This window comes from Equus przewalskii, chromosome 14 (assembly GCF_037783145.1).
Source record: "Equus przewalskii isolate Varuska chromosome 14, EquPr2, whole genome shotgun sequence".
NCBI classification, from domain to species: domain Eukaryota; kingdom Metazoa; phylum Chordata; class Mammalia; order Perissodactyla; family Equidae; genus Equus; species Equus przewalskii.
In genome coordinates this window covers 63,109,241-63,126,689 of record NC_091844.1, presented here as the reverse complement: position 1 = coordinate 63,126,689, position 17,449 = coordinate 63,109,241, and the positions used below count along the sequence as shown (strand labels likewise).

The following is a 17,449-nucleotide window of genomic DNA, read 5'->3' as shown; positions in this document are numbered from 1 at the left end:
AAGATGGACAAAAGATCTGAACAGACATTTCTCCAAAGAAGATATCCAGAGGGCCAACAGGCACATGAAAATATGTTCAACATCGTTAACTGTCAGGGAAATACAAATCAAAACTATAATGAGATGTCACTTCACTCCAGTCAGAATGGCTATAATTAACAAAACAGGAAACAACAAGCATTGGAGAGGGTGTGGAGAGAAGGGAACCCTCGTACACTGCTGGTGGGAGTGCAACCTGGTGCAGCCACTATGGAAAACAGTATGGAGATTCCTCAAAAAATTAAGAATAGAATTGCCGTATTATCCAGCTATTCCACTCCTGAGTGTTTATGCAAAGAACGTGAAAACACGAATGCATAAAGATACATGCACCCCTATGTTCACAATAGCCAAGACTTGGAAACAACCTAGGTGCCTATCAAGGGACAAATGGATAAAGAAGATATATATACCCAATGGAATACTGCTCTGCAGTAAAAAACAATGAAATCTGGCCATTTGTGACAACACAAATGGACCTTTGAGGGTATTATTATAAGTGAAATCCTCATAGGGAGAAAGTCAAATACCATATGATCTCACTCATAAGTAGAAGACAAAAACAGTGACAGACACATAGAAACAGATTGGATTGGTGGTTATCAGAGGGGAAGACGGGAAGGAGGAGGGTGAAAGGGGTGATTAGGCACATGTGTTGTGATGGATTGTAATTAGTGTTTGGGTGATTAACATGATGTAATCTACATAGAAATCAAAATATAATGATGTGCACCTGAAATTTACATAGCGTTATAAACCAATGTCACTGCAATAATTAATTAATAAAAAGAAGTAAGTAGATGGCAAGGAACAAAGTAAGGCCCTGAAAACCTAAACTGAGCACCAGCATCTCTTCTGCCCTAATTCCTGGGTAACCAGGCCGTTGAGTAAGTCTTGGGTAGTGGGTCCTCGTTTGAAGGCATGTTCCTCTATTTTGGCTGTTTTAATGTGTAATTATCTCCTCAGAAGTCCAAGATTTTTATTCTAAAAATATCCACTCCGCGAAAAGCCAAAGAAAAACTTTTTAGTTAACTTACTTGTCATTATTAATATATATGTTCCGTAAGAAAGCTTCTTTGGGAGTATATAATCAGGCCCATTACTCTTAAAGTCAGGGCTAATTTCCCTCATTTTCTGGGTTATAAATAGGACTGGAGTCCACTCAACCAATTCAGAGCTCCCTTTGAAACTATATTAGCACTTCAGCCTGCTAATTCCCAACTAGTCCTGTTTCCGACCCTCCTCAGTGCTATTTAGTTGTAACTAACTGAGCTGTGACTGGTCACATGCCTCTCACAGCTGTGGGAGGAAGAGCCATCTTTCTTGTTGGCTTTTATATTTACATGTGTAATTTTCCTCTAATAACTCTGGCAAAGACATTAGTTTCTTATTCTGTTATCCTACAGTCCTGCCAGCCTTCTCCTAGAGTCAGAATCTCAAATATTGTGCTAATTTCTGTGTGCTTCTTACTCCAGCATGCTCAGTAGCCACTTGGTCTGTGATGATGGGTGGCCTCTCTTGTCCTGGGTATTAGAGGTCTTGGCATCTCAGCTTTCAGAGGCCCTGCCTCTGACTTGTTCCCCTTTCAGGCACAATCCCCACTTCCATGCACCTTCCCCAGCCCCTTGCTCTAGTTGCTCCGTGCTACTCCCCTGCAAAGGCTAAGAACATTCGTGATTTACTGTCTTCCTGGGGCCCTTCTCTCTCGGTCATTTCTTTGTGGACCAAATCAAAAAAAAGTGGGAGAACGAGCTAGTATATCTTTCCTTCTGACATTTCTTTCCGAGTTAGAATCATTCACTTATTCATTGTGCATTTGTTCAACAAATATTTGAGTGCAAATTATGTGCCAGGTGCTGTTTTAGATACAGGATATACAGCAGTAAACCAAACAGACAAAAATTCCTGCTCTTGTGGGGCTTACATTTTAGTGAGGGAGATACCAATAAACATGATAAATAAGTAAAATATGTAGTTTGTTAAATGGCAATAAATGTTACAGAGAAAAATAAAGTGAGGTCTACTGGAGGGTGCCAAGGGAGGGAGGGTGGTGATCTTAAAGAGCCAAGCAGAGGCTTCCCTGAGATGATGGCGTTTGATTATTTATGGGAAGAGCATTCTGTTCAAAGGCATAGCAGATGCAAAGGTCCTGAGGTGGGCTTTATAGAAGACCTTAGGAGCCCAAATTGGGTACTTTAAATTTGTGATGCCAATAATGAGTATCCAAATGAAGATTTCTGAAAGGCAGTTGGGCCCATGCATTTGTAATACAGGGGGGATGTTCTGAGCTAGGAGTTGTCAGCATATAGACAGTGTTTGCAGCCAGGAAATTGGATGAGCTAGAAGAGAGAAGAGGTTCAAAGACTGAATCTTGGTTCCTCTTTAGAAGTGAGGAGGTGCCTAGGAGTAAGCAAAGGGAATTGAGCGAAAGTGGCAAGGGCGAAGGAAGGAAACCAGAATCCAAGAAAAGAAAGTATTTAAAAGAGGAGGGAGTGTTGAACTGTGTCAATCATTGCTGCTTGGTAAGATGAGGACTAAGAATTGACCAGGGGATTTAGCAAGGTGGAGATCGTTGGTGACATTGACAAATGCATTCTCAGTGGAGAGGTGACCAAGACTGACTGACGCCTTCCTTAAAGCCTGTTACCCAGCTCCTCGTAGGAATCTACCTTTCCCACCACTCCGGGTGATGGTGCAGGGCAGTCCCAGGTTGGGCTCTCTCAATGTTCAACCTACTCTGTTTTTGCTTTTGACGACAGATCAGGGTCTTGCAAAAAAATTTTAAACTGAGCCAGACTTCAATGTAATGCACTGAGTTTTAAAATCTATACAGTTATTTATAAACACTTAAAATAATGCTGCTTTTTCCTCACATACGTTATTCCTCTTAAATTTTTGAAAATGAATGACAAGCAAGTTACTTTAAAGTGGTGTGAGCAAAACTAATTATACTGAGGCAAACATTTAGATAATGGAGTGCTTCTCTTGTTGCTGAAATTCATATTCTCAGGATTCTCCTTGATCATTTTGGAATTGAGATTTTTCACTTAACCTTAATGCTCAAATAGGCCTTTTCTCACTTCGTTATCTCAGTTTCCTACAGAGCACAGAAAGGTAAAAAGGATTGTCCCACTCAACCCCCATTAGGATAGCTCTGGAGCTGTTAGAATCAATGTGGAACAATTAGAACTCTCGTACCCTGCCTGTGGGGATGTGAAATGGTACAGCCACTTTAGAAAACAATTTCTTCAAAAGTTAAACCTACAATATGACCCAGCCATTCTATCCCTAGGTATCTACTCAAGGAAAATGAAAGCATATGTTCACACAAAGACTTACACATGAATGTTTATCAAAACTTTATTCGTAGTAGCCAAACTGTAAACAATCCAAATACTCATCAAAAGGTGAATAGGTGAACAAATGTGGTACCTTCATACAATAGAATGCTACTTGGCAATAAAGAGAAGAGAGCTATTGATACACACAACAACACAAAAACAGATTTTGGATGAATCTCAAAAATGCTGTGCTGAGCAGAAGCAGCCAGAAACAGAGGCACAAGGAAACCTTTTGGTTTTGGTAAAAGACAAACAAAAGAGACCTTTATTTTTTTGGTGATGGTCGGTCCAGTTTATTTATTTAGTATGTCTTTTATGGAAAAGATTCATAAACAACAGTAGACTAGAATTTATCCCCATTTGGCACAATCACTATTCAAAATCATGAAATTAGCAGAGAGTTGGGGCTTAAGAACTATTTTCACGGAATTCGTATTTGAAAGCCTATTCTCAATTAACCTTAGTTCCACTTTAAGAAATCTTGATATACCAAGTGTCAGTTAACTCGTGAATAAAACGTTTGATGGCATACTCAAATTTCATAGGAGACACTTATTCCTCCATTCTATTATCTTAATTGTGCGTTGTGGTTCCTTTACTGTCTTTTTCACAGCAATTATCACTCCCAATGCGTGGAGTTAATAGGAATGGAGATCTTAAGGTCAGAGTGGAAAAAAGAGTCAAAGGAAAACATCACCAAGCTTTATGTTTATCACTACAGGATGACATTCTTACAAAGATATCTCATCTTTTCCTTAAAATGATTGCATTTGCAATGACTTAAGAATCCAACAGTGGATCCCAACAGATATAAATTGCTAAAGAAATGCCTATACCTTGATTGTGATTGTCGTCACAAGGACATATCTTCATTTGTCAAAAGTCGTTGAACTGGTTTCTTAAAATTAGCTGCATTTATTGTGTGTAAATTTTACTTCAGTGAAGTTAGATAAACAGAAGAAAAAGTGATAACCTGCTTTAGTTGTGACAAAGTCACATCAGGTATGTTTTACATTTTAGAGTCGCAGTCAGAAACATTTTAAATCTGGGTGAATATCATAATTTCTTTTTCTTTTGCTGCAAAGAAATTATAAGGTACTTTCTTATTTCCCTTTTAGTTATCCCATGAATGGTTCAGAAGCCAGTTAATTGGTCGATTGGATTCTATGAGGAAAAATTACTTTGGTGTCCCCATATTTTAACCAAACAGCAAAGAGAATAAGAGAGACTACAATAGTCTCCATGTTCACTTGTTCCTGGAGCTTCTCATATGTTTTAGCAGCAATCATAATTATTTGCAAGAAATGCCACAATATAAATTCTGAGAAAACAAGGTTTTATGTCTTAGCTTTCTTCAATGCTAACAATTTAAACCCTGCACAGACAACAGAAGAAGGACTCATGGAGTGTGTTAGAAATAATGAGCCCTGACCAGGAGTAACTGTGGTAATAAACAGCCCTCGTGAGAGATCCGCCTGGCATTCACGCAGGGAGGGGGTCATTAATAGCCTCACATGCTCACCGTCAAAACTCGTTATTGGTTATGTAAACCATGTTTAGTTGCACATATGCTATAAATAGATACATGAAAAAATCCAGGCGACATCAAACCTGTTTGTGATAGCTACTGAGTCAGTGACTTCAAGGAGGCTTTTGATCTTGACGTTCCCTCTCCTGCCAGAAGCTCCTCTTCCTGCCCCTCCTTCACGTTCCACCCTGCTGTCAAGACTCCAAGTAAATTCCTTCTGTTGCATGAAGCCACCTTTGACCTTAGTGATATCTCTACTCTAAATTCATCTGACACCTGAAGTCGATACTATTGTTTTGACAAGTAAATTTTTTGAGACTTTTAAAGCAATTTGATATTTTATATGTTTATTTTTATTCATAGAATTTGGTTTTTTTGAACAATCATTTCTCTTTAGGGACAGGGACCATGCCAATACTTTTAAATTTTTCCAATAATGTGTAATAGAGGATCTTATATAAACAGATGCTCAAGATATTCTTAACAATACATATGTAAAGAATATTTTCATTCTCTATCGTCCTCGAGAACATAACCAAGTAAATTATTGTTTGTTATAGAATTTTGACTTTTCCTCTTCCAATTAATTTCATTTGATATTAAAGCTTCAGTTTATACATTATTCAAAGCTAAAATCCTTTCACAACGTTTCGTTTTTAAAAAACTCTGAAAGTTAAAAGGTATCATCCATTTAAAATTATGTCTTATGAGAGATATAAAATAATGTTCATTTATGTGATTTTTGTGTGTAAATAGGAAAATGGTTAATTTCCGTAATGTAGGTTATTTCGTCTTTTAAATTTTTTACATTGACTCGTAGATATTAACGAATGCTTGGAGGACAATAGTGTTTGCCAGGGAGGTGACTGCATTAATACTGAAGGGTCATACGATTGTACGTGTCCAGATGGATTCCAGCTAAATGACAACAAAGGATGTCAAGGTAATTCTCTCTTTTTTTTCTGTCAGAATTTACATAGTTATTCAGTTCCTTGATGCTTCCTGATGATAGTCTGTGGTTTTACCACTTTATATGTGAATGAGCTATGGCAATTCATATTATTAAAATATCTTTCTTGGGTCTACAGCAAATACAGGAAGTTCTTGCTTTACCCTGCACCGTGTTAACTGAAACTTACGCGTTTTGGAACTGTGTCCTGGCTTTGCATGCTTCTCTGGTACTTTACTGTTCCTTCCATGGGCCAACCTTGGTATTTGATTCTAAATTCTAGCTTTTTTATATCCTTTATGGGCATATTTCATTTTGTCCCACAGCTGATATTTGTCTGTCCTTTTCCTGATCCCTGTTTTATCCAGTATCCAGCTATTTCTCTTCCTCGAAAACCTCATTAATTTGATCAAAATTATAGAGGACAGGATTTTATATTTTTCAAAGTGCCATCATATTGACTCTCTCAAACAGCGGTACAGTGAACACAGGGTACTAATAAGAACACGGCACCAATCACAACAGCAGCTTTAATGGAATACCTACTGTGTGCTGATTACTGTAGGTGCCTCATTTAATTTGTAGAGCATTTAGGAGGTAGCTTTTCTTACACCTATTTTGTGAACGAGGAATGAGGCTCAGAGAAGTTAATTAGCTTGCTTCTCCCTAATAAGCAATAGAGCTGAGCTCTGAACCCATGATCTTTTCCCACTACTCTTACCTGTGTTGCCAAACCAATTATCATTGCATTTATAGCCAAAAGAAAGAAGACAGTGAGGTTGTGTTTTTTCCCAGTGTAACACATTGAGTTATTGTTGATGCTGGGACTCAAAAATCAGATTGTCCAGATCCTTCGTGTCAACATTTTTAGCTACACCTGGCTGCCCCGCAAGTTTGCCTATATTGATTAGTCTTAATAAATCCATGCCTATTTTCTCAATTGAAAACTCACACTTATATTTACCTTTACACTTATTTATTTCTGATACCTGGGTAAATATTTTTTTCTTATTGTTCCTCCACCATTATGGAACTCTGTAGTGTATCCCAGAGTGCATATAAATAAAGGATTTGGGGAGTTGTTTTTCTTTATCTCCTGCTACTGGACATGTATGACTTTTAATTCTGGATTGTCATCAATTATGTCTCCTCTCATGTGTCCCATGTTACTGTATTCTTGAAAGGGAAGATGGTGTCTACTCTCTAAGGTGCGGTACTGGGATAATATGACATCCTATATCCACATCATTAGCCACACCCCACTCTATGTCACTGAGGGCCTTTGCCTCAAGACCTTTTAAAATTAATTCCCTTACTGATCTGGAGATTTCAATATACTGCAGTGTACCTCATTTCATATCATATATTTAGTTGCCATCAGAACACATTAAGGTGAATTCTGATGCAGAAATCAAATGCGCTTGGATTTAATGCAGTATAAGAGAAACATTTGAATTATAAATTTGTGAGAATATTTCCATTTTGGGACTTTTACATCTTAACAAAATGAATCTTGATTTATATAAAAATGCCAAGGGACGCCTAGAAAAACCCACCTGAATCCTGTTTTTATTTCAGACATTTGGACTTAAAGCAATATTTTCTTTTCTAGTTCCTCTCTTGTCACAACTTTTTGACTGAATAGAGGCAAAACCACGTCTTGTATAAATAGACCATGATTTCATATTGCAGATTTTATAAACTTCTAGAGTTAAGTCACAAGGAACTAATTTAGTCATATGATTCATTAATTGTGCTACTATCTTCTCTCAACTCATTAAATTTATGATTTGGTATCAACTCAAATATGTGACTGCTCCAAACATGTATATTGACTATAAATCATTATTAAATTGACTTCCTTCTCTATCCCATTAGTGATTCCTGTTTTCCAGAATAAATTAATATCTGCTTGAAAACTTAATTCTGAATGAATGATAAACATTCCTGAGACAGGTTTTAGTACTGTTTAAAGAATATTATTGGGGCTGGCCCCGTGGCTGAGTGGATAAGTTCCCGCACTCCACTTAGGTGGCCCAGGGTTTCGCTGGTTCGATCCTGGATGCGGCATGGCACTGCTTGTCAGGCCACGTTGAGGCGGTGTCCCACATGCCACAACTAGAAGGACCCACAACTAAAATATACAACTGGGTACTGGGGGGATTTGGGGAGAAAAAGCAGGGACAAAAAAAAAGATTGGCAGGAGTTGTTAGCTCAGGTGCCAATCTTAAAAATAAAAAGAAAGAATATTATCTAAGAATTTGCTTTATCATGCGCCTTCTCGGATTAGGGGCTGTATATAATGGCATGTACACTCAACTTGTTTTGAGTCATGTCTTTTTGCTGTGTCACTGGAGGCAGCCTTGTGATCTCTCACTCTGCCTGAAGTTAGTAGCTTACTTCTGTCTAATCCCATGATCATGGCAGCATTCTGTACATAGGCATAGATTTCAGGGTTTGTTTTAATACTGAAAATTCATGACAATGCTCATAACCGTGGGACATATTTGAATAACAGTGTGTGACAGGCTTAAACTTTAAACCTTACCTAATAATTTGAAGATGGTTCCATATTCAGTAAGACATTTTCAATTGGAAGTCTAAGAGTCTTTTCCCCCAGGAAAATTAACGGTGATATACAGACAGCATGGAAATTCCATGTTAATAATCTCTTTAGGAATGTGGCAGCCTACATTTGAGATTCAGAATACACTTTAGTTTCACATTTTGACTTACACATGCCAGATTGTGAATTTCTGTGGAATCTCGGACCCATGAAAGAAACCCAACTTAAATATAGTCTGGCTTTCAGCTGAGTTACTAGCAGCATAGTTTAGAAATGCCTCAGTAAGTACAACCCAAATTGAATGCATATGTTTCTCTAGTTCCAGATATTCATGTTGTTCTTTCTTAGTGGTTTCCTGGAAAAAAGTCTGGGAATTCGTCTTCAGTTCCTGTCATCAAACTTTTTAGACAATTATTTGTTAATCAATGACTTCTCTTAAAGCAGGAACTTTATGCACATCATTCCCTATGCCAGGTTGCAAAGCTGGCAGCTTTTAAAGGGCCACATTGAGGCATAGGATAAAATAAGAAGGAGGTCTTGGTTAACCTCTAGGACTCCGCAAGATGGATGTAGACCTTGGGCTTGATCTCCAGGCCCGTGGAACCTTATGGCACCTTATTGCCCAGGTAGAGCTAACTCTAGGCAGCAGTTTGGAAAGAAAGAATGGAACTAAAGGCTAAGAGACGGTCAGAGTTAAAAAAAAGATGACCAATCTAAGGTATTATCAGTAGGTAGAGAACAAACATAGAAGATATCAGAGATTTTATAAAAGAAGTGAAGAATTTCACAGAGTGAAATCATATTGAGAAATAGTCAAGTAGAAAATGATTCATTGCCTTTCCTTGAAATATTTTAAAATGAATAACAATAACAAGAATAGGAGAATTGTTAAGAAAATATGAGTAGTTCCTGCTAGAAGTCTGAATTATACCCAGATGGAAGGGTAAAGAGCTCAGGATTAGTATACAGAGATGGATACATCAGTGATATTGCCAGAATTCTTGTTGTACAATGAGATCAACAAGGCAAAAAGAAAAGCCCCAGGAGTTCCTGGATGCAGGGAGAGGGGTGACTTTATAGAGAGGAGAACTGCAGGGCTGATGGCTGAGCGTGTTCTAGAGGTCGCTAGGAAGGGCTTGTACTCTGTGCCTTTTTCATGTTCCCGTTAAGCTTTGCAGTTATTCATGTTGGCTCTTGCCTCCCTTTTTATATTGTGGACTTCATAGTGGCAGGGGACCCATCCTATTCAACCTGCTCATAGGAGGCATTCAGTAAATGTTTTTAACTAAAGATGGACTTCTAAGAGGATCAGTTGAGGACCTCTTTAGTAAGAGATAAAGGAGAGCCTAGGAGACTTGAGGAAGACAGGAAAATGACCTTAGTAGGGCTACTGCCTGGATGGTACGAAGGATAGTTTTTATGATCCCAATTAACTAAGAGAACCTTAACCAACCACTGTTCATTTAGTAGAGAAGGAACGTAGCTGTGAAATTTGGTGGTGGCCAAACATTACTAATATACTATTAATGTGCTGTACTAGGAGTTGAGGACTCAGTCAAAATTTGCAGTTCTCCTCAAGGAGCAATCAGTGTAATGAGGGACACAGGTGAGTAAAACAATTAAAACGCAGTGCAAGTAGGCAGTTGCATGTGTCAGTACCAGTGTGAATAGGTGAACTATTCTCCAGGATCCCTTATGTTGTCAACTTGAGCACTGTTAGCCAACATAATTAGGATTGGTTTGAAAAAACATTTCACTTATGCCAAACACCTTGTGCGTTATCAGTCATTGGGCGTGCATGATGACCCTGGCCATGGGGAGCATAATCACTCTTCATTGAGGACAAGCAGAGTATAAGATAGTCAGCACAAGTTTTAACTATAGCATGATTTGTTCATGAGACTTAATAATAGTAGCTACCACTTTTTTTTTTTTTTTTTAAAGATTTTATTTTTCTCCTTTTTCTCCCCAAAGCCCCCCGGTACATAGTTGTATATTTCGTTGTGGGTCCTTCTAGTTGTGGCATGTGGGACGCTGCCTCAGCGTGGTCTGATGAGCAGTGCCATGTCCGCGCCCAGGATTCGAACCAACGAAACACTGGGCCGCCTGCAGCGGAGCGCGCGAACCTAACCACTCAGCCACGGGGCCAGCCCCAGTAGCTACCACTTTTTGACCCTTAGTTGTGTGTTAGGAACTTGTGCTAAGCTCTTGACCCTCATTCACTAATTTTGTCGTCACAAAGCTGTACAAATAATAAGAGGTTCCCTAGCCTAAAATGCCTTCTTTTTCTTTCATTTTATTTCTTTTGTCCATTTTCAAAGAAATATAGATTGGGATCTGTTTCATTTATATATTCAGCAGACATTTGCGAAGTGCCATTTATGAACCAAACCTTTTAAATAAGACATGTTCAGCCTTACTCTTAAGAAGTTCGCATCCTGGAGATAGATAGGCATGGACATGACGAGATGCTGCAGGCTACAACAGAGTTGTGTGCATAGCGGTGGGAGAGGACCGAGGAGAACACAGAGTTCTCACTGATGAAGAATATTTCGCAAAGGAGTTGTTTATTCTCTTAGAGACTCCACTATGCCTCAAGCCTTCAATATGTCTAAACAAAGGCTACCTTTGGGTTGAACCCATGAAATGGCCTTTTTTGTATGTTGCAAACGGTTGAACATTGGCTATTTCATATGATTCAACCTCATTTCTCTGTCACGACAATTCAACTTGTCATGTGGTCTGGTGTATGCACAAATGGTGTAGTTGTGCCACAAAATAAATGTCTGACCATTTTGCAATAGCTTTTGCTCACTGTGTGTCTGTCTGATATCATATGAAAAGACAACAGATTTTTTTTTTCAAGCTTTTGGAACTCTTTTCAATTTCAGATACTAATGAATGTGAACAGCCTGGAGTCTGTGGTCCTCATGGAGAGTGTCTCAACACAGATGGTTCTTTTCACTGTGTCTGTGAGCAGGGTTTCTCAATCTCTGCAGATGGCCGTACGTGTGAAGGTAAGATAAACTGTAGGAAATCATGTAATTTATTGCACTATAAGCAGAGAGAAGGTTGCTTTCTATTTAAACGGGCAAAGACTCTAAGACACTAAGAGGTACTCAGAATTTAAGGCCTCAAAGCGTGTATACGTCAAGGTGACTTCTCCCTGAAATCACAGCTCAGGGGTTGCTGGGATTTACAAACAGGATAACCTAAGGTTATGAGGGTGAAAATACTCAGGTGATTCCACTACTGGTACTGAATTAATGAATCAAAATGTGCAGGAGGTAATGATTTTAGGTGTACTTGGGAGACCTGGAGGAGAAGTGTGGCACCCTCTCTGATGTAACTCGAGGCTCTGCCAGATTTGATTATGCTTCATATAGCTCCTCCTATCACTCGGCTTATAAAATTATCTTGCTTGATTTTTCTCTGTACCATTGTCAGCAAAGATTTTTCCGGAGTCATTCCTCTGATATCCTTAGCTCTAAGCCAGTATTTTTTCTTACCTATCAGTATTTTTTATATCCTAAAAGCTACTTAAGTTGTAAGATATTAAGATAACACTGTTGGTTTCCTGTTTGCAACCTCTGTATGTTTACGGTGATAAACAGTATTGGTTATATTCATAGGATTTATGTTCCCTATGTCTTATTATAGTTTCATAAATTGAGGAATAATTCACCTGAACCTTTTTAAAAGTAAACTGAAAAGATTCCCAAAATTATAATTTCAATCCATCTCTTTAAGAATCTAGGTTATCAAAACCCAGCTATGTCTTAAAGAAGTAAATTGTGAAGGTTCTGTTCTGGCCTGTGATGGTACCCAAATGCGTTGCTCTAAAAAATGGTGCAACAGGAAGTGCCTACTCTCCTTGCTCATACCACAATGGAATCAAGCCGAGGAGCAGTGACCAGGTTCATCTGAAACTAATTATTATATTGGGAGGAATAAACTGATCTTATAAAAAGCAGGAGATTGTTGAAATTGCTCTCCTGCTGAGCAGACAAAACATTGATGCCAGATTTGGCTTCAAGTGAAAGAGAGATAGTGCCGAGTGGGACTTGAGCAAGCAGACTTTGAGGGGTTTGGAAGTGATCAGAAGTTGGAAAATGGAGAAAAACATCGTAAAAATGTAGCCATAAGAGATTTACAAGGACTCCATGTTTCAGTGGTTCGAGTTTTACATTAATTTTGTATTTAGAGCTCTTAAAAAAGACATTGCGTGAAGGCATACATTCTTCTGGAGAGATCCCTGCATTCCGTGGTGGAGGGATAGAGTGGGAACCCATCTGATACAACCGATTTGCAGAATTCGCGTTTCCCAGTGTTCCAGAAAGCTGCAGCTTTGCTTGCTCAGTTAGCTCCATGCAGGGATGGTAAAGGCTTCCTTTGCTGAAAAATGCTTCGAGTTATAACTGCTGATGGTTGTGCCATGCAAACACTATGTTTCGAAGAAACGTAAGTCATCTCCAGCGCTCACTAGTCAAAGCTATTGTTCCAGAAGAATATACTGATATAAATAGGTTCACATTTATTTTGTCTTTTATACTTAGTGAGTTTTCTTTAATTCTGTATCTTTTTAAATACTGATTTTGGCAACTGGAGAGTTACATAATCACTCTAATTTAGTTTCAGTTCTAATTTTGTTAGGCATTTATTTGAAGACTTAAATTTGAAAATGTGTTTGTAGAAAACTTCTAGTGCTTTGTAAATTACTATACTTTAGTATACTTTCTTTGATACTTGGTCCATATATTTTTACTTCAGAAACTGGACAATTTTACAAGTAATAAAATAGGTAATTTATAATATTGTGTTGATATATGGCAGTGTAACCAGAAATCTCCCTAATTATTAGGCATGCTGTTCTCTTTCTAGAATAAGCTTTGCAAAGCTTTCGTTTTTTATGAGCCTAATCCATTGTATTAAACTGGTCCAAATTTTCTTTTGTTGGACTTAGTCTGAAACTTGTGGCAGTAGCAGTATGTCCTGACTCTACCGCTGGCTGTGGTGTAGGATAGAGCCAGCCCATGTGATTGGGATTCAGCTATGGAGCTGAGGTGCATAGTACTTGAATTAACATTGAGAAGCGACAGGCACTCTTACTTTATGCCCTTCCACCAACTTTCTTCTGAACTTCTGGTTAAAGCAGCCAAAGCCATGTGGACGCTAGGGCTGGCATACAATGCTCTAAGCAGGGCTACGTGAACCCTGGCTAGCTGAGAGAAGGAAGTCTCTTCCCTGATTTCCCATGGCATGGAGAGTTGTCAGCATCTAGTCACAGTTGTTGAAACACAATGAAGAGGCATCCTCTGTCAACACGAGCTGCCTCCAGTATCAAGTAGCACAGCAGATTCTATAGAAATAAAAACAGCACCACTGGCTCCTTCCTTTCCCTTCGGTACGTGGTGCTCTGGGAGCATGTGCCTGGGAGGGGAGGGAGAAACACCTTGCGTCTCCCACGTGAGATAAAGAACAACAGTGTGACTCGAAGTTCATGTGGAGTGGGAAGTAAGTGGTGAGTGAGTAGCTAGTTATTCATTTATTCATTCACTCAACTAGCAGTTACAGAGGGCCTGCTTTGTGCCAGGCACTGTTACTCTTCTGAGGGCGAAACATACCCAGTTCTCGTCTACATGGAGCCTACAATCCAAGAGAGGAATCGGGGATAAATCAGTAAATAATACATATAGAGAATTATGTTTTTGTATTTAAATAATATAACATCGTTATCCTTTATGGATATAGTACGGGGCGTCACATGCCATATGTAATATAATGCACAGGATGTTTTCCCAAGTCCTGCACGTGGGTATCAGAAAAGTGTGGGGGAATAAGACCCTTTGATCGACTGCCTCCTCTGTGCTTGCCTTTTTTCTCATGACTACATTTTGTCTCCTCCCACCACCTTCTTTCCAAAGCTTATATCTTGTGTAGAAAAGCAAAGGAGACTTTTTACTTCTTTCACTCGGCTCGTTGTTATATATCCCAATTTATCTTATCTGTTTGTTTTAAAAAATCAGAATTCTTTTGCTCTTTTTTTCTTTTTTTTATTGTGCAATTTCAGTTCCTAGGAGAAATATTTATCATCCCATTTACAAGCTGACTCAGGATTTAGTTTCTTCATCAGCAGAATGTGTATGAGTGGGAGAAGAATAGGGAAACTTGTGACAGTCAGATACCTAGGTGTCACATCCGTTCCCTGACCCTCATGGATAAGTGCCTCCTGGTCTCTGACTTGGCATCACTCCATTGACGTTCCTGTTTGCATGCTGCTCTCGGCCAGGAGCAGCTGTGCTCTCCCAGTTGGGCATCCAGGTTGAGTGCGAGCTTGCATGACAACAAGTGGAGTTGGGGACATCAGACTTCTCTAGAGCTCACTGTGCTTTCCATCATGGACACACGATAGAATGATGATGCTTGTCCAACAGGGACCTCGAAGAAGCCCAGCAACACAGGGAGCATCATTGGCTCACAGAATCTGGTTAGTCATGGCTAATTAGGCTTCCAAACCATGATGAAAATCCCTCCCTAAAGCCTTGTCTTTTAAAAAGCATCCTCATTCTTTCATTCATTTGACAGATATTTATTAAGTGTATACTAGGTACCAGCTACTGTTCTAGGTACTGGGGCTATGCCAGCGAACAAAAATATATCTCCATTTTTTTTTTAAGCAATGAACTAATAAGTAAACTGCATATACACTACAAAGTGATGAAGCGCATGGGAAAAAAAGAGCAAAGTAAGGGAGGTCTGAGCGCTAGAACAAAGAACAGTAAGCTGGTACAATGCTAACCAGGGTGTTCAGAATTGACCATTCTGCCTCTATAATGTGGGTTTAAGAAAGAAATATTAAAGTTTTGTGTCTGAGTAACAAATGAAGCCATATTAAGTACCTTTTTCAAACTGGTTGTCCACTGGCTAAGAGATAATAGCTTGTGAATAAATAGACAAGAGGCATGAGATTGTCTGCTGAGAGAGCTTTTTTCCTGTTGCCAACATGAATTCTGTTGTCCAGAGAGCAGAATAAAAAATCAGAGTATAACACCAAGAGCAAACCCTAATGTAAATTCTGGACCTTGCTTGGTAACGACGTAGCTCAGTATGTTCATCGATTGTAGCAAATATACCGGTCTGGTTCAGGAATGTTGATAGCGAGGGAGGCTGGGGAAGGAGAGGGCTGTTGGGGGAATATGGGAACTTTCTGTGAAATTTTACTGTGGACCTAAAACCACTCTTAAAAATAATCTGTTTTTAAAAATCAGACCTTTCTGAAATTACCTATTTTTCATCAGAAAGGGAAAATCAAAACCTTTAATTTTAATTCTATATTCTACTCCTGTATTTTCCTCCCCCGAACATTGTTTCTCATTTTTCAAAATAATACCCCAGATGGGGTACCAATTCTAATATTGATTAAAAAATTGAGAACTGTAGGATTGGAAGGGGACTTCTTGTAACATCTACCCTGAACTCTGAATCCCAAAGTATTCAAAGAATCAATCTACACAGACTCGGATCACATAACCTTTTTAGGTATCTCCTATAAACCACTTCTTGCTCACTCATCCATTTGAAAGGGAAAACGTAGCAAATGCAAGTGGTAAAGATGGCTAGCTTCTTGAAGTTTACTGAGAGCAGTGATAGCAGAAAGACTAAAAGAGGTTGGGTTCAAACGGTTAGGCCAATTTTGTGTTCATTGGGAACCAGAAAATACAGTAAAGGCAACTTTTGCCAAATCAAAGAAACGAAATTGAATTGGGAGCAAGTGTGGTTTTATTTTTGGAGTTTTAGGTACATTTTCTACGAACAGTGTAGAAAGAAAGTATAAAACCATGTTGACAATGCTCCAAGGCAATTGGTGGTTTTGTGGCATGGAGATAGAACTTTATATCGATCACCAAAGAGAAAATATTTTTGAGAATGATTTAGCCAAGTAGGATATTGGAGTACCCTGACACAATGATATATTACATCTGGCTGCTGGACCCAAAGATTTTTAGGGTTTTTTTTTTTTAATAGTTTTAGGGTCGGAAACTGAAAAATCTAGTGAGAGAATACAACCTGAATGTTTTCTTACTTTTCTAAAGAAAGGGAATTTAGGTTGACAATAGAATCTTTTCTCTCCCACATGTGAGAAGAAAAAGGATCATACGGCATTCCAGGTAAGGAAGGGCAGTGGCTCCCCATTATAAACGCTACTGTTCTTCACACTCACTCCTCCTGTGAATGTACTTCTGCAGAAGTGAATGAAAATGGATGTTTAAATCATTAGGGAAAGAGCTGAGGAAATTTTGCTGGAATAAGCTGCTTTTGGACCTGGAATACATATTTTCCATGCATTGCTTGATTGTCTTCTGTATATCAACATTTTTATAAAGAAATTCATAATAGTAGCAAAAAAATTCAAGAGCTCTTCCTAAGCCTTTTATCACTGCCGACCTTTAAAACCCCAGAGCCATGGAAAATCATCTGTTCATAGAAGGAGAAGTAAACATTTTCCTTGCAGCCAAAAAAATAGACATGAAACTGCCAGAAAGTGAAGTCTGTGAACAGGCAAGCCGCCTCTCACGCCTTCTCCTGCCTCCCAGCTCACATATGGGGCACCGGGCTTCCTACATCTATTTTGATGAGTCTTTTGACACCACCACCAACCGAGTTCTTGGTAGGTCATGAAAGGTTGTTGTGAGCAGCATTTTTATGCTTTAGACCTAAATTATAATGCTTAATATATTGATTCCAGAATCAGTTACTTGTTAGGCGTCTAACTAATAGAATATTATGTGGCTGTCTTAGACTCCCAGGGTACATGGACTGGAGGAACTTCATATCTCTTGATTTCATGATTTTGTTAAAAGAATAGCAGTAATAATAATAGCTAGCATTCACCGAGTTCTTATTATGAGCCGGACACTCTAATGAATTTTACCTATTTTCTCATTTAATCTTCACAACAAACCTATGGGTAGGTTACGTATTAATTGTATGCTTTTGGCTGCAAAAAAACTTAAAATAAGGAAATT

At 38.7% G+C, this 17,449-nt stretch overlaps 1 protein-coding gene across 29 annotated transcripts in view; it reads left to right on the top strand.

Moving 5' to 3' along the window:
- Positions 1–17,449, top strand: part of LTBP1 (latent transforming growth factor beta binding protein 1) — a 382,985-nt gene that overhangs the window by 296,595 nt on the left and 68,941 nt on the right. For all 29 annotated transcript variants that reach the window (XM_070574194.1, XM_070574192.1, XM_070574191.1 and 26 more), the window contains 2 exons: positions 5,729–5,851; positions 11,315–11,440. In XM_070574194.1, coding sequence (XP_070430295.1) covers positions 5,729–5,851; positions 11,315–11,440 — 249 coding nt within the window. The remainder of the gene's footprint in view (positions 1–5,728; positions 5,852–11,314; positions 11,441–17,449) is intronic.